The 21984-nt window shown below is 40.2% G+C and overlaps 1 protein-coding gene across 1 annotated transcript in view; it reads right to left on the reverse strand.

Annotated features, from left to right (window-relative positions):
• ACE2 (angiotensin converting enzyme 2) overlaps positions 1-21984 on the reverse strand; it is a 58323-nt gene that overhangs the window by 19096 nt on the left and 17243 nt on the right. Inside the window, exons 5-12 of the mRNA XM_089511658.1 lie at positions 19447-19590; positions 15966-16078; positions 14349-14457; positions 11735-11832; positions 10627-10796; positions 8362-8588; positions 4804-4948; positions 3595-3693 (exon numbers count right to left, since the gene is read on the reverse strand). Of these exons, the coding sequence (XP_089367784.1) occupies positions 3595-3693; positions 4804-4948; positions 8362-8588; positions 10627-10796; positions 11735-11832; positions 14349-14457; positions 15966-16078; positions 19447-19590 (1105 nt within the window). The remainder of the gene's footprint in view (positions 1-3594; positions 3694-4803; positions 4949-8361; positions 8589-10626; positions 10797-11734; positions 11833-14348; positions 14458-15965; positions 16079-19446; positions 19591-21984) is intronic.

Raw genomic sequence — 21984 nt, forward strand, 5'->3', positions numbered from 1 at the left:
GGTGGGTTTTCTGGGAAACATGAGGGTGGCCTCAATGCATGTTCAGTCTAGAAATTTATAAACAAATGCAAATATTATGAAAGCCAGAAAAATATCTTCAGATTACATTTTTAAAAAATGATCCAAAGTATGAGGTGGAACCCTGGCTGAAGCTACACAGTAGAAATAATGCAATTTGACATTACTTTAACTGCCATGGCTCTGTTCTAGAGAGTTCTGGAATTTGTAGTTTTGTGGCGCACCAGCACACTTTGGCACAGAAGGCTAAAGACTTTGTAAAGCTATACATTTTAGGGTTCCATAAAGTGGTGACAATCTGCATTATTTCTACAGTGTAGATTTACCCTCAGAAACCTCAGCATCTTCAGAATTAAAGTGAGCCGAAACACTCAGAGTGGATTACATTTTGTAATATTTATTTATTTATTTATTTATTTATTTATTTATTTAAATCTTTATATCTTGATCTATATGGGAAGTGTACAAATAAAATCAATGTAAACAATTAAAAACTCTTTCAAACATTTAACATACTAAAGAATTACTTAAAATAGTCTAAGGGCCTGAACAGATAGGTGGAAATAAAGCTGGTTCGGGTCACTTTGGAGGTATGTTGTTTAAATGACACTTGTGACGAACTGACTTACAAACCAGCCAATCAGAAGCCAGAAATCTACTAGCCAATCAGGTGCTGGCTGAGGAGTTTGAAGATTCCACTTGGCAGTTGGGTTGAGTCAGTTAGGGTTTGGACCTGAGGGATGAAGCTGGAGTTCAGTGGGGAGATAGTTAGGATTAGGGACTGAGGAAACAGTATTTTGATAACAGACTAAGGAAGGGTCTGTTAGGTCCAGAGAGGGACTGTATTAGTTCTGGAGAGTCCAGAGAGGAGAGACTCAGTGTAGCCAGACTCAGAAAGAGGGGTTTGGGTTACATAATTTCTTGAGTGATAGAATAGCCTGTGTGGCTGAGTTATTATTAGAGAGTTAAAACCAGACCTGTGGTATCCTATATCCAAAACTTGATGACGTCCCTAAATCAAGCTTTACGAAGTGCTGGGGAAAACTTAGAGACGGCTCAAGGTCGACAGAAGTCGTGGTATGATAAAAAGGCTCGAGTCAGAGAGTTCCTGCTGGGAGATGAAGTTTTACTTCTACAGACAACAAGAGGAAACAAACTACAATATGCCTGGTCCGGTCTATTTCAAGTGTCAGAGAAAATCAATGACATAAACTATATAGTGGACTTGGGGAAGGAGATGGGGTGTAAGTTTATACACGTAAATATTTTAAAGCCCTATCACAGGAGAGAAAATCTAGTATTATACGCGGTTAAAGAGACTGAGAATGATGGGATTGCCATTCCCAGTTGGAGACAGGAGAATGGGGGGAAAGAAAAGATACAAGCGATTACTCTTGACCCTTCTCTCACTCCTCAACAACGAAAAGAAGTAATGCAGTTGTTAACGAAGTTTAAGAACATCTTTTCAGATATGCCAGGGAGAATAAATGGGATAGTCCATCATATCCACACAGGAGAAGCAACACCTATTGCTACTTCCCCATACTGTGTCACTGGACCTTTAGCAGATAACATAAGTGATAAAATTGATACAATGTTAACGATGGGGATTATTGTACCATCACAGAGTCCTTGGGCATCTCCGGTAGTTTTGGTGGAGAAACCCAACCATACTATTAGGTTTTGTGTAGATTATAGATGGTTAAACAAAGTCACCCAAACTGACACCTATCCTATGCCCAGATCCAAGGATCTAATTGAAAAGATGGGACGGGCTCAGTATATCACCACCCTGGATTTGACTAAGGGATATTGGCAAGTGCCTATGTGCCCTAAAGACCAGTTAAAAAACTGCCTTTATTACACATAGGGGGTTATATGAATTTACAGTGTTGCCATTTGGGTTAAAGAACGCACCCTCCACCTTCCAAAGATTGGTGGACAACATTTTAGTGGGGTTAAAACATTGTGTGGTAGCCTACATCGATGATATCAGTATCTTCAGTAATTCTTGGGGAAAACATATACAACATCTCACTAAAGTACTGGAGAAGCTGTACTCAGTGTAGCCAGACTAAGAAAGAGGGATTTGAGTGATACTATAGCCTGTGCAGCTGAGTTATTATTAGAGAGTTAAAACCAGACCTGTATATATGTAATAAAAGAAGACATAGTAACAACTTCATTTCAAAGTAACCTTTGCCTATTCTGTGTTAAAATAAACTTTTATTCTTGTTTAACTATCCACTTGGCCTGTGTTTGGAAATCCATCCACGCTACTGCCCTTTAAAAACCAACAGAGGTATTGGGTCACAAAGAAGGAAAGGATTGTGAGGTGGTGGGGAATTGTGACAACACTTGCATCTTAAGAGGCCAGAATCTGCACCAAAGTTGCGTTCCAGTCTTTAGGACTGGAGCTTGGCTTTGGTGCGGCTTCCGGACTCTTAGGACGCATGCATCATTTAAACAGCATACCTCCAAAGTGACCAAAAGCAGCTTTATTTTGGCCTGTTTGTTCAGGCCCTAAAACAGGTTAAAGAATTTTAGTTTTAAGTAAATCTACAGTGCTATATAAATAAAGCATAATAATAATAATAATAATAATAATAATAATAATAATAATAAATTTAAATAGTCACACCATGAAGGTGCAAAATGGCTGGGTAGAACAGTTCATGCAGGGGAGAGTTTAGAGAGAAGAGCTGGGCAATTAAATGCCTGTTGATCCCAAGCAAGATGGTAGGTGGGTTTTGAGAGACCCTCCAGTGAATCAAGACAGGTAAAACTGTTTCAAAAGTAGAAAAGGAAGCCCTACAGTATGGTCATGACTACAGTCTAATCTGAACTGTAGAAATAATGCAGTTGTCTGCCACTTTAATTACCATTGCTTAATGCTATGGAATTCTGGAGTTTTTAGTTTTGTGAGCTATTTAGTCTTCTCTGTCAGAGAGCTCTCATGCTACAACAAACTATAAATTCAAGGATCCCATAAGATGGAACTATGACAGTTAAAGTAGTGTCAAACTATATTAATTCTTGAAGGAAGGAAGGAAGGAAGGAATCATTATAACAATTTTCTTCCTGTTGTGAGAAAGTCTTTGAAAACCACACAGTTATTGATTGTCTATCTGCAATTCAGGGCTTAATACACGCAAAATTCAAACATGGTTGTTTTGTGCAGAAAACAACCTTTTCTGTGCAGGAAACAGCATTTTCTGCACATGAAATAATAGTTCTATGCAGAAATACTATTTTTTGTGAAGAGAATTCTGTTGTATAGGTTTTTTGTGGGGGTTTTTTGGGCTATGTGGCCATGTTCTAGACGAGTTTATTCTTGATGTTTCGCTAGCATCTGTGGGGAATAAACATCAGGAATAAACTCATCTAGAACATGGCCACATTGCCTGAAAAACCCACAACAAACTATGGATGCTGGCCATGAAAGCCTCTGACTTCACAAAATTCTGTTTCATGGCAGAAAAGTCTCTTTTATGAGCAAAAATAACTACACACAAATTTTGTGCAGAATAAGTCTCAAACTGCAAAGATTCTTGCCTGCCTCATAGGTCAGCTTACCTTATAAAAGAATAGTCATTGGCTACATGGAAGAGAGCTGCAGGATCACAGTATGTCTCATCATGTGGCAATGGTTCCACAACACCAACTGTATCTCGCCTGTAGAGAAGAGAAATATCAAGAGTTTATCATTTCTGGGGGAAGCAAGGTTTGATCAAACAAACCTTTGGTTTCATCACGCAAGTGATGTGATGGACCAGCAGTTGAGACACTGACTCTGATAACTGCAAGATTGTCTGGTCGGCAGGTCAAGGCCCAAGTGCCACATGATGAAGTGAGCTCCTGTTACTAGTACCAACTTCTGCCAACCTAGCGGTTCAAAAGCATGTAAAGATGCAAGTAGATAAATAAGTACCACTTTGGTGGGAAGGTTACAGCATACTATGCAGTCATGCTGGCCACATGATCATAAAGTTGTCTTTGGCAATGCTGGCTCTTCAGCTTAGTAAAAAAGATGAGCACTGCCCCATGTAATAAGACTCAAATTCACAATCTTGTCAAAGAGGAAACCTTTACCTTTTTTACAGGTCTGATCAGAGAGGAGGAACCTCAACCCCTCTGGGCCAGATGTGGCTGTAAACCTCCTTTTCTCTTATGTCAGTGATCAGTTTTGCAACAGGATCCCATTTGCATGGGTCTAAACGCTGGTTTACAGCCTGAGAAACTGTTGCATGTAAGTGACCTCTGAGATGCCACTCAGGAGACTGTTGCACAGTAGTTTACTCCTGAGTAAGTACTGGGCTGTGTTTTGTTTGACAGATGAGGAAATAAGAATTACATCTGGCCCTGGCCACTTTGCCTTGGATGTATACTGTCTTTTTGGTCTTGCTAACTGCTGGTATGCACCCTTCCCAATTTCGAATTCAGCAGAAAAATTCTTCCTGACACCTGTCTTTTTGATGCACTGAAGACTGGAATAAAAAACAGGAAAGCAAACAGTGCATCATAATAGCGTTTATTATTATGCATACATGTCAGTCACCTCTATAAAGCAAAGAGATGTGTGCCTTTGGCAGAGATACTTAGAAGATAGGTTCATCTACGCTTCCGCTTTTATAACAGAAATGAAACAGTTTGTAAAATTAGGAAGTTAGCTAACATAGGCGGCCTTAAAGTATAGTCACATGACTTTTTAAAACATACTTCTAAAGTATATATTTTTATATCCCAGAAATTCTTCAGGTCCTTCAAGCCATTTCCTTTACTTACTTCATCTCCCACCATTTTCTTATCCACTGGTCCTTTGGGATCTGCCCAGAAAACACCATCCACCGCCATTTCTCTAGCATGTAAGTGAAAGGCATTGTTCCAACAATAGTGAGGGCTTGTTTCAGCAGGAAATTGATATCTGTTTCTGAAGTGAAAAGCAAAACTGGCTGAAAGCATTGTATGAAAACTGCACGTAAAGGTTTTAGAATGAAAATTTAAAAAAACAATTAAAATCATCTTATTAAAACAGTATAAAATGCATAAAACATACAAAAAATAAAAAAAAACATAACTAGTACACACACCCTGAATAAAAGCCTTCCTGACAACAATTAATATAATGAATTTTATTTTACTTGAAAACATGAAAAATAAGACAAAAAGAGAGTCAATATGTAAGTTTCTTCAGATATAATAGTATACAGGAAAATGTTAAAATAAGGCAAAAAGAGAGCATCTATAATTTACAGAAAGCCAACTATTTTATTATAAAAATAGCATCCTTAACCCAGTGATTGGAACTGTAATGCAAAAAAACTCCACTATATTCTCATTGACTGCTAATTTTTTATGAGTAACATAACCCATTATTAACATTCAAAGACATATCCATGCTAGTCTGGAATATCAGTATGCAAAGGGATCTTGTACTACCTTTGAGATTAACTACTGTAAGATCCCTTTGCATACATTATTAACATGTCACTCTCAATTTCATATTTTTCACCTTGCAAAAAGTCACTAAAAATGTCCAACCTCCCAACCAAGTCCCCCATTAACATTTTTGCAATACAAAGCAAGTATTCTCTGATGCATTATAAATTTTATATAATTCTTATTAAAATGTTGAAAGTTAATTACAAAGTTTTTATTTTTTTTTTATTTTTAACATGTTACTTCCAAGCTTTGGACTAACCAACATCATTATAAAACTTACATGATTCCTAATCCTTCCTAAACATATCTTCCTCTAGGGCTGCATCCGCACTGTAGAAATAATCCAGTTTAACACCACTTTAACTGCCATGGCTTAATGCTATGGAATTTTGGGAATTGTAGTTTTGTGATATATTTAGCGTTCTCTGGAGTAGTCCACAATTTAGCGTTCTCTGGAGTAGTCCACACTGGCCAAATAAAGCAGCTTCTAACAGCTTTGAAGATGGGTGTTTAGACAATGCACAAGGCAAAACTAGCTGGAAAGTGAAAGGAAGCCATGGTCTGGGATTAAAAACTGGAGTAAAAGGAAGCTGGGATACTCCGATTGAAGGAGGAAAATGCATACAATCACACTGGAATATAAACAGCCTGGTGCCAGCACAGGACTGTGGCAAAGCAAAAACATGTTCACCAATAATGCAATAGATTTAATGACAACATACAAACCAGGCAATCCAATAGGGGGCATCGGATGAGGGGGCATGTATGGTGGGCCTCCATGATTGTGCTTTGCCAATGTATCATTAGGCACACCAATGCATACAGGTGGGCATCCATTGGGATGGCATCTGGGCAGGAAGAGGGTGCCTGGAGGCTGAAGGCGGTGTGTTTGTGTGATGGTGCACATGTATGGTGGGGAGGCGACAAAAAAATAGCCATAGAGTGGCTTGACACTACATAGGACAGACAGCCCATGGGTATTCAGCCCACCTTGGGAGCAGGCAGTGCAGACATTGAGGTTTCAATTAGTTTTCAGAAAATCCAGGATCAACCCACGTTTTCCTGTCCATTTGCTCCAGCCTTACATCATAGAATCATAGAATCGTAGAGTTGGAAGAGACCACAGGGGCCATCCAATCCAACCCCCTGCCATGCAGGAAATCTAAATCAAAGCATCCCCGACAGATGGCCATCCAGCCTCTGTTTAAAGACCTCCAAAGAAGGAGACTCCACTACACTCCTAGGGAGTGTGTTCCACTGTCGAACAGCCCTTACTGTCAGGAAGTTCCTCCTAATGTTGAGGTGGAATCTCTTTTCCTGTAACTTGCATCCATTGTTCCAGGTCCTGTTCTCTGGAGCAGCAGAAAATAAGCTTGCTCCTTCCTCAATATGACATCCCTTCAAACATTTAAACAGGGCTATCATATCACCTCTTAACCTTCTTTTCTCCAGGCTAAACATCCCCAGCTCCCTAAGTCATTCCTCATAGGGCATGGTTTCCAGACCCTTCCTTCACCATTTTATTCACCCTCCTTTGGACACGCTCCAGTTTCTCAATGTCCTTTTTAAATTGTGGTGCCCAGAACTGGACACAGTATTCCAGGTGGGGCCTGACCAGGGCAGAATAGAGTGGCACCATTACTTCCCTTGATCTAGACTCTATACTTCTATTGATGTAGCCTAAAATCGCATTGGCCTTGTTTGCTGCCGCATCACACTGTTGACTCATATTCAACTTGTGATCTACTTGGACTCCCAGATCCCTTTCACATGTAGTCTCATTCAGCCAGGTGTCCCCCATCCTATATTTGTTCATTTCATTTTTCCGCCCTAAGTTCAGTACCTTACATTTCTCCGTGTTGAAATTCATTTCGTTAGCTTTGGCCCAGCTTTCTAATCTATGAAGGTCATTTTGAATTTTGATCTTGTCCTCTGGGGTATTAGCTACTCCTCCTAATTTGGTGTCATTTGATAAGTACACCCCCAATTCTGTCATCCAAGTCATTGATAAAGATGTTGAATAGCACTGGGCCCAGTACAGAGCCGTGTGGGACCCCACTGGTCACTTCTCTCCAGGTTGAAAAGGAGCCATTGCTGAGCACTCTTTGGCTTCGGCCAGTCAACTACTTACAAATCCATGTAACAGTTACCTTGTCTAGTCCAAATTTTGCAAGCTTGTTTGCAAGAATGTCATGGGAAACCTTGTCAAAGGCCTTACTGAAATCAAGATATACTATATCCACAGCATTCCCTTCATCTACCAAGCTGGTAATTTTATCAAAGAAAGAGATCAGATTTGTCTGGTATGACTTGTTTCTTTGAAACCCATGTTGAATTTTTGTGATTATGGCATTGGCTTCTAGATGTTTACAGACTCTTTGTTTAATTATCTGCTCTAGAATCTTTCCTGGTATTGATGTCAGACTAACTGGATGATAATTGTTGGGTTCCTCTTTTTTTTCCCTTTTTGAAGATGGGACAACGTCTGCTGGCACTTCTCCTGTTTTCCAGGAGTTCTCAAAGATTATTACCAATGGCTCCAATATTACATTTGCCAGATCTTTTAATACCCTTGGATGTAGTTCATCTGGTCCTGGAGATTTATATTCGTTTAGATTAACCAGCTATTCCTGTACTATCTCTTTACTTATTCTGTGCTGAAATTCCCTTATTCTGTCCCCTGCTCCATTATCCTCAAGTTGAGCACCCTTTTCCTTTTCTGAGAAGACTGAGGCAAAGAAGGTTATTTCTGCAGTGCAGATGCAGCCAAGGAGATCTTTTTTGGGGTGGGGGGTGGGGGGAGATAAAGGAAAATTCTTTCCAATACAATTTTGATAAATTAACAATAGTTATGAAATCTTGTACCACCAGAACTACCAACAACTCCCAATGCCATCTTACCACTATCTTCTTGAAAGGTAGGCTCCAGAAGGCCAAGGGTTTTCAGGTGCTTTGGAGTAGCTGCAGAAAGTGACATGATCTCTCCTACAGCTTCATGGAACCCTTCATTGGCACCCCCTTTGAGCAAAAGAGGAAGATGGGAATAGGCCATATCATATTCAATGTGGCCCATCTCATGATGTGCTGTGAGGAAGTCATCCATAGTCACTTTTGTGCACATCTTGATCCTACAGACAAATATAGTGCAGACTTCAAAACTCAAGGTAGTATTTCATCCTCTGACAAAATGGACTGTCATCATGAAGGTTTATGCAACAATAAATCTGTTACTCTTCAATATACCTCTTTGTAGCTTTTTGTTGGGTGCCAATTGGGTCTTCAAGGGGAGTGCTACGGTGCCAAAGCAGAGAAGGCCCTCTTTCAGGTCCTCCCAGAATATATTGCCCTGACTGATAGGACACAAGGAAGGCTGCTCAAACCATGGGGAAGTATATATGGGAAAAGGCACTCCTTCAAGTAACAATATCCTATGCACATTAGGATTTTGAATGTCAATACCAGCACTTGAATTCAGACCAGAAGCATTTTAGTAGCCAATGTATTTCCTTTAAAATGGCTATTATGTAGTTTATGCAGCCTAGCTATTGAATATTTCAGTAGCTGCAGCTTCTGGGTCCTCAAGGGCAGCCCCCCACCCCAGTACATAGTGTTATTGTTGTTAACTGCCTTTGCGTTGATCTCGACCCATGGCAACTCTGCTGATGAGACATCTCCAAGACCCCCGTCTTCTATTGCTCTGCCCAATTCCTGAAAAACCCATACTCATGATCTCTTTAATAGAGTACATCCATCTAGCATGCAGCCTTCCTCTCTTTCTACTTCCCTCCACCTTTCCCAGCATTATTGTTTTTTCCAGTGTTTCATGTCTTCTCATGATGTGTCCAAAGTATGCCAGCTTAAGTTTTGTCATCCTGGCTTCCAGGGAGATTTCTGGCATGGTCTGCTCTAGGACCCTTTTGTTTGTCTATTTGGCCATCCTCAGAACTCTTCTCCAGCACCACATGTCAAATGAATTGGTTTTCTTCCTATCTTCTTTATGAATCTCCAGCTTTTTGTCCAGCTCTCATATCCATACATTGTAATGGGGAATACAATGGCTTGTATGATTCTAACTTTTGTGCTGAGTTGTATATCTTTGCATTTTAGGATTTTTTTCTGGTTCTTTCTTCCGATTTCCTGGCTGCAGTCCCCATTTCTATCAATATTTGATCCCAATATGAGAACTGTTTTACTGTTTGTATTTCCACATTGTCTAGTTTGAATTTATGTAATTTTTCCATAGTCATTATTTTTGTTTTCTTTATATTCAACAGTAAACCTGCCTTTGCACTTTCTTCTTTGATCTCCCTTAGTAGTTGTTCAAAGCTTGTGAGGTTTTCTGCTAGTATTACCGTGTCATCAGCATATCTCAGATCACTGATATGCCTTCCCTATTTTCACACCTTCTCCTCTGTGTCCAAGCCTGCTTTCCTTACAATATCTTCTGCTTATAAGTTGAACAGGTGTCATGAGAAGATGCAGGAAGTTAACAGTGGATGTACTACTGTGATTAAATTGGCAGAATGAAGTGGCCAACATTTTTTGGATGCGACAAAAACCCAGCAAATTATTATTGGGCTCTTCCAGAAGAAGCAAATATACCATAACAATGTATTTATTGTTGAAATTCTCTTTTTAAAAAAATCTAAACAACCTTCCTGTTGTCCTGAACTATTTTCTGGCAAATTTTATACCAGCTGCAATATTTTATTCCCACTCTAGTGGATTTCTTTTTAATTTCAAGACATATCAGAACAAACATTGACCTTTTTTCCTTCTCTTTCCTTTTTTTAAAGTTTTTTTTTCTTACAGTGCTATAGTGCGTCAGTGAAATTGCCCTTTTGCACCATAACATGGTAACGCTAATTAAAAAACAAAACAAAACAGGAAGGAGGAAAAACCTCACTACACTACAAATTCTTCATGGCATTTACAACTCCGGGGATTCTGTTGGATGGAGCCAATACAATTAAAGTGGTTTCAGATTTTAATTCCCAGTTTTAAAGCTGGATATGTTTAGTTCTGGGATCCTGTGGGATAGGTGCATGGCTGCAGTGGAGAAGAGATTCCAGGCCACAAGTGTCTGTGTTTTCTTTTATGTGGAGCATGCAAGCACATGTTTCACAGGAATCAGAAAAGAAAGAAAAATCTTTGAGTTTTCAGTACCTGTAGTCATATTTCCCCAAATCCCAAGCTGTGGGATGACAAACAACTTTTCTGCCATCATTTGGTTCTACCAGCATGGAATTCTTCCAGAAGCCTTCAGTCATTTCATAGAGTCCAACTGAGACAAAAAAATTCTCAGCAGCCTTAAACATTGTTGTTACATTCCAGTTCTGAAAAAGATTTCACTGTTAACTGGCAGTCTTTAAAATAACTGAATTATGAGGCCTTAGCTGTTTGTGCAGCATCTTTAACTGCACACACACACACATACTTGCACATGCCTATCCTGCCTTTCTCTCAACATAGGGACTCAAAGAGGCTAACTTTTTACTCCAGTTGCTAGCCTTGCTACAGTAGAACCAATCAGCACTTACTGAAATACTTTGACGAATTCTAATTTGGACTAGCAATTCGATTTAGATCTCTGTATTTAATTCAGATCATAAAGTTAGTTCATATCCATGGCATTTGTAGAAATAAGCCATTAAATTAAATCTATGTGTGCAGAATATAAGAAAATGGGATTCTGGATAAAATTGACAAGGGCAGCAGGCATGAACTGATAAGACCTGCAAAGTCATGTAAAGAGGGAAAGGAGGAAATTGGGAGAGTAGAAATATGGACCAAGATGACTCCAACCCAACCCTACAGAGCCCTAGATGGAAGTGATACAAATTATCCTTGTATACTACACACAGAAATTCAGTTATTGGCTGGTCTCGAAATGTGAAGAATGAATGATAAAATATACGTGAGACCTGCAACAAAATTTTGCAGGATCATATATACTATTCCATTCCCATCCTCTATTGAATTTTCCACTGTCACCCTAAGTAGAGAGCCAGCATTTTGTTGTACTTCTGAAAACCAACTGATACTTCCCTGTTGTGCATGGGTGCTTCATAAGCAACACTACTTTGTTTATACACCTACATTAGACAGAGGACTACCTACACTAGACAGAGGACTATCAAGTACTAATAAAACAATGATGCTATCAAGAACTGCCTTTCAGAATTCAAATACCTGATATAATATCATGTTAAAAGCCAAAAAAAAAAAAATTCTGCTAGCACATGAACAGTTGGAACCCATGTACATGGCCTACCTTTTCCACCATTGCAGACGATACATCAATATTTGGTTTAGCTGGATAGGGAATCATCAATGGGTATAAATTTGTCCAAAATCTTCCCCACATATCACCTTCAACAGAAAAAGGATAATTTCCAGTAAACACAAAATGAGTAATACCTGCTGTTTTCAAATGCCAAAGATTGTGGCTGGATATTTAAAAATAAAAAAAAACCATTGTGAACTACAGCAAAGTGTACTGAAACATCTTGATAAATTTGCCCCATCTGACATTTCAGAAAAAACACTGGCTATAGTTTTACAGGAGCCAGTGTTGTTTGATGGTCTGAGTGTTGGACTCTGGAGACCAGTGTTCGAATCCCTGCTTGACCATGGAAACCTGCTGGGTAACCTTGGGCAAGTCACACTCAGTCAGATGAAGGAAAATTTAAAAAAACCCTCTGAAGAAACTTCGCCAAGAAAATCCCATGCTAGGTTTGCCTTAGGGTTACCATAGGTTGAAAATGACTTGAAGGCATGCAACAACAACAGTATAACTGCATGCTAAGTATTAAAAACATATCCTCCATGTCCTGATTTGACAACATAGAGAGACCCGATTAATCCTCTCTCATCCTACTTTTTCAGCTGCATTTAAAATGATTCAGCTTCTCTCTCTCTTCTTCCACATTTCCCCTTTGTCCTCAGCTTATTTCAGTTGCTGCACACCAAGTTCAAAGTGAAAAAGTAGTTTGCTCTCAATTAACGCAATAGGGGGAAGGAAAAGGAGACAGTGTCCTCTCCTTCCCAGTAGGCTCGGGCAAAAGCAAACTGCTGCATCCTCTCCATGTTTGTGCATTCTTCCTCATAAATAAGTTTTGCCATCTTGACCACATTCTGATATTTGGCCAGATGTTGGTCATGTGTATCCTGTTTTTTATCTATGAAATGTTACAGCATTTGATTAAAAATAATTGGGTACTTTGCTTACTCAAAAAAGACATCTTCTTGTATTTCTCTGCAACTTGTTACCTTGAAATTTCCCTGCTATGGAAACCTTATTGTATAAACAGGTAGGTACCAAGAAGCAAAGCAGCGTGCCCCTTTTTGAAGACCTTGTACAAGGTATCAAATCATTAACATGGCAAGAATGTGTATGTCTCTTCTTCTATACCCTTACTTCATAGTGGGTGAGACCAGTGGTCTTCCAGATGTTCTCAACTTCCCCAATCCTTTACTAATGCCACCCTGGGTGATGAAACTACAAACATTTGAGGGTCATTCCCACTTGTTAGTTGAATCAAATCCTGATTCACTCTCGCTGCGTTTTGGAATTCAATTCAAAGATGTCCCTTGTTCTCACTATGAAAAGGTTTTTTTTCTTACCCCCTATGAAATAGGTTATTTTTTGTGGCCTAGTTGTCATTCCCACTAGTTGCCACGCTGCAAAAGACAAGTCAACCATTGTGACGTAAGCAGCAGTCTGGACTTACAAGCCTGTGCAGATGAGGGGGGCTGAAATGAAGGGCAGGTCATCAGAGGCGGGGGGCAGACCCCTGCCATGCCTGGATTGTTCAAATCCAGGCATGGCAGAGGGAAGGGGGACCCCCCAGGGCTCCTGTTCAGAACCCTGCCATGCCTGCATTGCATGATCCAGGCATGGCAGGGAAGGGACCCCCAGGGGTCCCATCCAGACCCCTGCCATGCCTATATCATGTGATCCAGACATGGCAGGGCCCATCCAGACCCCTGGAAGGCAGGGAATTATTCCACTGGAAGGCCGGTGAATGGAATGGAGAGGAGGAGGAGGATGGAGGCAAGGTCGGGAGGGGGGTGAGAGAAGGAGGAGATGGACAGAAGCCCCCCCCCCCTTTAAAAATAAAATTAAACTTTTATCAAAGAAGCAATATATTGCTAAAGCAATCACTTTGCAAATTGTTGCTTTACCATTCTATCAATTTTCCAATGAAGTTTATTAAAACAAAACAAATAAAGGAAAAAAGCACCACTGGGGCATCTCTGGGGAGGGATGGTAAACATCTTCCCTCAGAAAAAGAATCGATTCTGATCTGGCGTTCCCACTTATTGGACATGGGTCAGAACTGAATCTTTTGAAAAGAAGCACCAAAAAACTACAATTTTTTAAACCCTGGATTTTTATGTTAGCCCCGCTTTATTTCAACTGGAATCGATTCAGTGAGGATCAGAAGCGGTTTCTAGTGGGAATGATGGTCATATACCCTGTATCAGGATTCGATGCAAATTGAAGATCAAACATTAGAAACTACCACTATAATTCAAGGGAGAAGGGGACTTAGGCCCATTGAATGGTGTTAGATTTCAACTGCCATGATCCCATCAAATTCAACAATAGCCAGAGATGATGGAGTTGTAGCCCAACAACGTGGGGAAGGTCACACTACCATTCACTTTTCTATTTGTATATTTGCAAACAATTTTCACTAATCAAAGTTAAATCTTTTAGTCACTCCTTCAGAGGAAGCAAAACTCAGCCAGCGCTGCTGTCATACTCAGAGAAGTGGGAAGAAAATAGCAAGATATTGCCTGTTATATGTAGCCTTCTAGACCAGCATTGTCTGCCTTTGTGACACATAACAGACATGGCTTGTAATGTTGCATTTTCATACCAAGTAAATGAGCAGGAAGACATCCTTTGGGGTCAATGTGCTTTGAGCCGTAGACCTTCTGTAGATTGTGCCTCACATAAGCATGCAGCTGCTCATACAAGGGTTTTATCTGGAAAACAGCAACAACCAGAATAATTCCATTTAATTTGTCTCACTGGGAAATGCAAGGTTTTCATTAGTATTTCCACCCTAGTCAGCTTGAAATCATATCAAACTTTCCCCTATCCCTCCTTGCAACAACTTTGGGGAAAGTAGGTTATATAGAACATATACATACATGCATACATTTATTTATTTCAGTCAATGACCAGTAAATATACTGAACATGTGACAATATACTGAACATGGTAACATGGTAACTGACTCAAGGTGAAAAGTGTCACCTCTTTGGTGGAGCACAAAGCTCTCTGACAGGGAAAGCTAAATAGCTCACAAAACTACAAATCTCCAAATTCTTTAGCACTGAGTCATTGTCAAACTGCTTTATTCCTATAGTGTGGCAGCAGCCAAAGCCACTATTATGTCCACAGGGACATTAAAATGTTTAATTGACACCAAAGCAGTTTTCTCTGCTGGTCTTTTCAGTAGATAATGATAATACTTTGATCCCATTTGAACTGTCTATGGAATCCTGGGATCTGGAGTTTCATGATTTATGTAGAAATCTCTGCCAGATAACTCTAGTGCCTCCCTGACTACAGATCCCAGGATACTGTAGAAGAAACCACAGCAATTAAAGTGGGATGAAAACTGTTGTAACTGTCTAGTGTGAAAGAGACTCCCTTTTCGTAGTTCTCTGCTGGAGAGGGACACATCTGGGGGGCTGGGAGAACACCTCTCCTTTTCATGCGCCCAGTTTGGAGAAGGCAGTTATAAAAGAAAGTTCTCTTCCACATATCACCATATTAAAACAGAAGGGCATAGACAGTGCATTTTATAATGGTGTTACTAATGTTACAAACTGTATTATTTCTCCATATTTCCCATCTTAGGTTGAGATTAGGTGTTATTCCTTTTATGTCTATACAGGAGAAACTGTGATTGCAGTGATATTCCTACAGCAATGGGAAAGACAATTGTTGGTCGAAATGAGTCTGATACTTGTCTTGATTGAGGGATTACAAATTTACTTATTCTAAAGATGCTTCAAGCTTACCTTTAATTTTTGTGTCTATAAAATGTGTTATGTGTGGTTGCAAAGTGTTTTTGGAATTCATGGGTAATTGTGTTTGATACCGTGCATCCCAACTTGACCGTCATTGGGTTTTATTTCTTTTTGTAAATTCCTAGTGTGAACCATAGAAGAAGATGAGCCATGACTGGGGATGGGCCATCAGAACAACATAAGGCCCTGGCAGGATCTATTCAAACACTCAAACTGATGTCTTGAATCAGGCCCATATGCAGTAAAGCAAAAAAGTGCACCCTTTTTGTCGGAGTACTCTTGGGGCTTTTTGCTGACATATCTCCTGGTATGGTGGTGGCTGTTCTTTTCCCATTTTTGCATAAGTAATAATATGGTACCCCGTTTGCCCATGCAGTTCTCCATTCACCCACAACACAACAGTTTAAGAACTGGTCAGCTTTGAATAGAATGCCATTTAAGCCAAATGTTACTTGTTGAAATGTGTTTTCCACATCAGTAATCAGCTGTGCACGCTGGTATCGATACACTTCAGGGGAATCTACTTCATAATCTCCCCTCCAGTAATCTCCATAGTCAGCATAACCTGAAAAACAGTCATGGAGACAGTCATATTATCGTAAAAATTATATCATGGGATTGAGGAGAAATGCAATTATCTGACTTGGATATGATAAATTATATAAATCCGGTGGATATAACTTTGATCTCTGCTTGTCCAGTGACAATGGATACTTTTGAATTTGTGCAGCTCAAGGTGAAATGGTGCACATGTAATACTGGTGTATTGTTGAAGAGATGAGAGCCACCCCAGGTGTGTTAAATCTTTGCCCTTCATAGCTTATTTAAAAAGCAAGAAGAGGACTGGCTGAGTCAGTAGAGGGAGTGGTTAATGCCTCACTAAAACAAGGCAGAGTTCCAGCTTGCCTGAAGGAGGCTGTTATACAAACATGAAGAAGAGGAGTCGCTGCAGCCGCCACCCTCCCTGGATGCTACCATGCTTGACAATTATCAACCAGTCTCTAACATTTCACTTTTAGGCATGGTTCTGGAGTGTGTGGTGCAGGGGTTTCCAGATGAAGTGGATTATTCTGACCCATTTCAATCTGATTTCGCACATGGTTATGGGACAAAGACAGCCTTGGTTACCTTGGTGGACAAGAATTAGACAGGGGGAGTGTGTTCCTGTTGGTTCTGCTTCTTGGTGACTTTCTATACCATTGACCAGAGCATTCTGACTTGGGGCCACTGTTTTACAGTGGTTCTGTTCCTTCCTGGAGAGGTGGACCCAGAAGGTGGGGCTGAGGACTCCTGTCCAACCCCTTGATCATTGGTCTGTGGGGTCCCTCAAGGTTTGGTTCTGTCCTCCATGGTATACATGAAACCACTGGAAGAGGTTGTCTAGAATTTTGGGGTTCAGTGCCATCAGTAAGCAGATGATACCCTTCTCTATTACTACTTTCCATCATAAGACAAGGAAGCTGTTTTGGTCCTAAACCAGTGCTTGTAATGGACTGGACGAAAGTAAACAAATTGAAACTTAATCCAGACACAACAGAGGAGCTCCTGTCAGTTGAAAGGTACATCAGAGAATAGTGATTGAGTGTATGATGGATGATGTTATACTTCTCTGAAGTCACAAATCCACAACTTGTGGTGTGCCTGGATTCAAACCTGAGTCTGGAAGCTTAGGTTTCAGTGGTGGCCAGGAGTACATTTGCACAGTTAAAGCTTGTGTACCAGCTGCGCCCAATCCTTGTGAAGTCAGATCTGACCATAGCAACACATTCCCTAGTTACATCCCAGTTGGATTACTGCAGCCTTTCTCAAATAGTGGGGTGGGCCCCCCAGGGGGGGCGCGAGGCTCCGTAAAGGGGGGTGCGAGGCTCTGTTATGCAGAGGTGTACTTATAACAATTTTATAGACAAATGATACTATTTACAGTTGCGCGGGGGGCGCGAAATGTTTTCGTCTTCCTAGGGGGGGCATGAGAGAAAATAATTGAGAAGCACTGGATTACTGTAATGTGCTCTATGTGGGCTGCCTTTGGAGAGTGTCTGGAAACCAATTGGTCCAAAGAGCGGCAGCCAGATTGCTAATTGGGGGTGGCTACAGGGAGTCATCTGCCTTGTAGCAACAGCTCCACTGGCTGCTAGACATCATTCAAAGTGCTGATTTTGACTATAAAGTTCATTATGACTCAGGTCAAGGTTATTTGAAGGACCATATTTTTCTTTATGAACATGCTGCAGAGGCCCTTCTTTCTGTCTCACCACCCTCACAGGTACATTTGGTGGAAACATAGGAGGGGGTCTTTTATGTGGCTGACCCCAGCTCTGGCACTTCTTTTCCAGAGAAGTCAAACTGGAAATCTCACTACATTTTTTTTTCCAGACAAGTTTTTGACAGGCATTTGATGTTTAGGTGATTAGGTTTACGTGTGTGTATTTAATAGTGTGTCTTTTAATTTTTTATTGCTTAATCTCTTTTAAATCTTTGTATTTTTTTGAATTTTTAACTATGTGTTTTTTAAATTACTGTATGCTGCTTTGAGTCCCAAACTGGTGGAAAGGTGATATAAATAAATAATAAATAACAACAACAATAACAAGAATGGTGCTAAAATATGTAATATATGATGTAATTGTAGATCTGCCTTTCTCAGTCTAGGTTCCTTCAGATATAGGAACTCTAACTGGCACATGATGGGAATTATATTCCAACCTAGCTAGAGAATCCCATGTTTGGAAGGCTTGTCTAGTGTGTATCAGAGAAGACCCACCAACCTTCCTCTGAGATATTATAATCTTAAAGGTGGGATGGGAATGGGACATAAATTACAAATTCTTGTTTTCAATATAAAAGTCAGTGAAAGCCAAGCATAATAAGTATTGTCCTACAAAATTGTTTGCAGGGGCGTCGCTGAGGGTTTGTGTGGGGTAAGAGCCTCACCAGATGACACTCTAAGGAGGGGTTGCACCCCAGGTCCCCAAATATCTGCCATTTGGCAGAAACAGGCTATGGTATTTGCCTGCATCCCTTTAAAGCACTGGAGCGGAAGAAATGGTAGTGTGAGTGGGATAAGGCTCAGTGAGAAGAAAAAGGAGAATAAAAAAAAACTTTTAAATTTTTCTTTAAAAGCATCACATCGTACCAGTTTTTAACTTTAACCACATGCAATTATGTCCATGTAAATACATTTAGGCTATGACAATGCAATTTAAAGATATAATTTTATTTTTGTTAGTTGCTTATGTCACAACTATTGCCATTACATTCATAATATATGGGAATTACAATTTATGAATAATATTAGTACAAAAAGCATTACTAAGGATTCTGTATGGTGTGGTATGGGAGGAGCTCAATGTCGGGGGTGACACCATAAATTACCGCACCAGGCAATGCCAACCCTAGTGATGCCACCGATTGCTTACACTATAAAAGTCATAGGTGTTATGTTGGGCTTAAGCTGATACATTTTAAGAACACTTTACAGAATAGGAGGAGCAATATTCTGTTCTGAAAGCATGACATTATATATATAACAGTGAACAACCTGTGAAAAACAAAATGATGTTTGATAACCTTAACAAATGCCAATGAGATGCGTCATCATTTCAGGCCTTCTGCTATACTTCCATTCCCAGTACAGCTTCAGGTAAGAGAGACCCACTGGTCATCATGGGTCTGAAGGACATTTGTAAAATATCTAGCTGTCAATATTAGATGGTTAACAGTGTATCCAGCATCACTCATTTGATAATTTTGATTGGAGATTGATGACCATAGTCTAGATATGACTAAATTTACTGATGGAATATTTTTATTTAGCAGTATTTGGATTGTCAAGCAGACATACCACAAAAACTAATAGATATAATTGCAAAAATGTTGACAGAGAGTAAAAAAGAAAAGCTGCAGCCTAAAGCCATTGATATTATTGGAACTTACCATTAGTTGTTGCAGCCTCATTGTTCAGTTCGACATAACCCTCATACAAAGGCCTCATTCTCTTGCCCACATCAGCTCTCCAGCCTTGCCAAGCCCATAATCTCTCTGAATAGTCAGTGCTCTTTGCCATTATATCATCCAAGCCTGTTGCCATGAAATCAGGTTTATACACATTTAGAACCAGAATTTTGCTGTAGTGTGATAAAATCTCAGCTATACAAATCTCTAGTTTAATATTTTAGCTGTTGCTGTTATATGCCTGCAAGTCATTTCTGACTTGTGAGGACCATAAGGTGACTCTGTCACAAGGTTTTCTTATCAAGATTTGTTCAGAGGGGATTTGACATTGTCTTCTCCTGCGACTGAGAGACTGTGACTTGCCCAAGGGCATCCTGTGAGTTTCACAGCTGAGCAGAGATTTGAACCCTAGTCTCCCAGAATCATAGTCCAACATTTAACCCACTAATGATTATATTATTTAAATCACCTGCAGTGGTCTGCTAAGTCAGATCAGTGATGGAGCTTTTTTTTAGACAATCCCTTTTACCACATTCAGCTCAAAGGAATAGAATTCTCAGCTTTCTTCACCATTGGCTAGGCTAGTTTAGAGGTGCTGGGACTTGGGAGTCCTGCAGCATCTGGAGGGGGCTGCATGATTCCCATTCCTGCTCTTATAACCACACATTTCAGCCAAGTAGATATACTAGAATCAGTGATGTAGACATGAGTTAATTGGCTCGGACTTAAGTCAGACTCAAGTCACTTCAGTGACTTGACTTGGCAAAAATGACACACTGACTTGACTTGAGATTTTACATGAGACATTCAAGCAGCAGGCAAGAGCTGCCCCCATGGTCCAGGACACATTTATCAGAAGGGAACAGCAAATGTATTAGACAATAGGCTTGTAGTAGAAGGATCCTTCCAAAGATATTGAAAATTTTTAGAAAACTTCTCTAATGTGCAGCAGAGACAGGCTGCCAAGAGACCACAACCTCTTCCTCAAGCTCATTGCATAATTGACTTGCTGTTCCATTTGAGAAATGCAGCCAACCATTTTTTTCTGTTAAAAGTTGGCTCCCATACTTAAGACTTGACTTGAAAGTATTTGCAAGGACTTGAAACTGAACTTGAGGTTAGAAGATAGAAGCTTGAGATTTGGACTAAAAGACTTGAATGCATCACTGACTAGAATGCAAAAAACGATTAGTTCATTTACAGTGAGCCCTTGGTATCCATTAAGGTTTGGACCCCATATGGATACCCAAATTCATTGATGCTCTTGATGCTCAAGTCCTGTTTTATCCAGTGGTGTAATAAAATGTTGACCCTTATATAAAATGGCAAGATCAAGATTTGGGGTTTTTTTTTTGGGGGGGGGGTTAAAAAAAACATTTTCAGGCTGTGGAAGGTTAAATCTGTGGATGCAGAAACATGGAAATGGAGGGCCAGCTGTACTTATTTTACAAAATATTGTTCATGTTGTTCACTAAAAGCACCTAAAGTGATCTATGGTTATCGCTCAGAAAATTATTTCTTCTTTTTTTGGATTACAACTCCCTGAACCTTCATCCTGCATGGTCAGATGGGAAAATACCTCTGCCTGAGACTCAGCCCAACTAAATAACAGCAGGAAAGACAGAGCTAGTAGGAATCAGTTTCCCTTGTTCAAGGGCCAGTTTTCACCTTATATTCAGCAAACCCAGACTTGCCACCTAGTATATATGCAATAAAGAGCTACATTCAGTGCTTTTAGAAGAGCATACCCAGGAGGAAAGTGTTTACAAGCCCTCCTCATATTTCTGATTTGTATACTACCATTTTCAGGATTCATTTAACCAAGGTGTACACCTAAAATAATTCAATGTCTGAAATAGCCTATAGATCAGCAGCAAACAAACAAAACTCTTATTGATCTCCAGATGCTCCTTGGCTCCAAGTTCCATCAGCCCTGGCCAGCAAGGGCCAGTGGCTGGAGTAATGGAGTTGGGAATTCAGCAACAACCAGAGGGCTATAGCTCTCCCACCTCTTAACAGACTTGTCCCAAGGCTTTTCTGCATGGACTAAATAAAATGGTCTCACTTGTCCTCACAGCAACCTGTCTTTACAATGCAGGGCCAAATCCCCAATTCCAGTGTGGACTGTCTTCACTATGTGAAACCAGTTCCACACCAAATCCACCCTATGCCTCCCTTAAACTGGATTTTAAAAGCTTAGCTTTTGCTCCAAATTTTGCAGGCAAACCTGGAGCACTCAGTAGTGACTACAAATAGGTCCTCACTGTGACTTCAAAGTCAATCCCTCTGAGGTCACAACAAGGCACCCAGATGCTGGGCACCTTGTGACCTGATAGGGAGTGACTTGCACCAGCAACAGCAGTGGGGACATATATATGGGTCTACTCAGCATCATTGTGAGTGCAAAGGTAACAGGAAAATTCAGGGTAGCTCCAAGGCCAGAAAACTTTGGGAGCAGCCTGGAGTATTCTGGCCAGTTAGATGAGCTCCCAGGTGGCTTTACTGAAAAGTGATCTGTAA

Source organism: Sceloporus occidentalis, unplaced genomic scaffold (assembly GCF_023333645.1).
Source record: "Sceloporus occidentalis isolate IW3139 unplaced genomic scaffold, rSceOcc1.0.p SCAF_2, whole genome shotgun sequence".
In the NCBI taxonomy this organism is placed as follows: domain Eukaryota; kingdom Metazoa; phylum Chordata; class Lepidosauria; order Squamata; family Phrynosomatidae; genus Sceloporus; species Sceloporus occidentalis.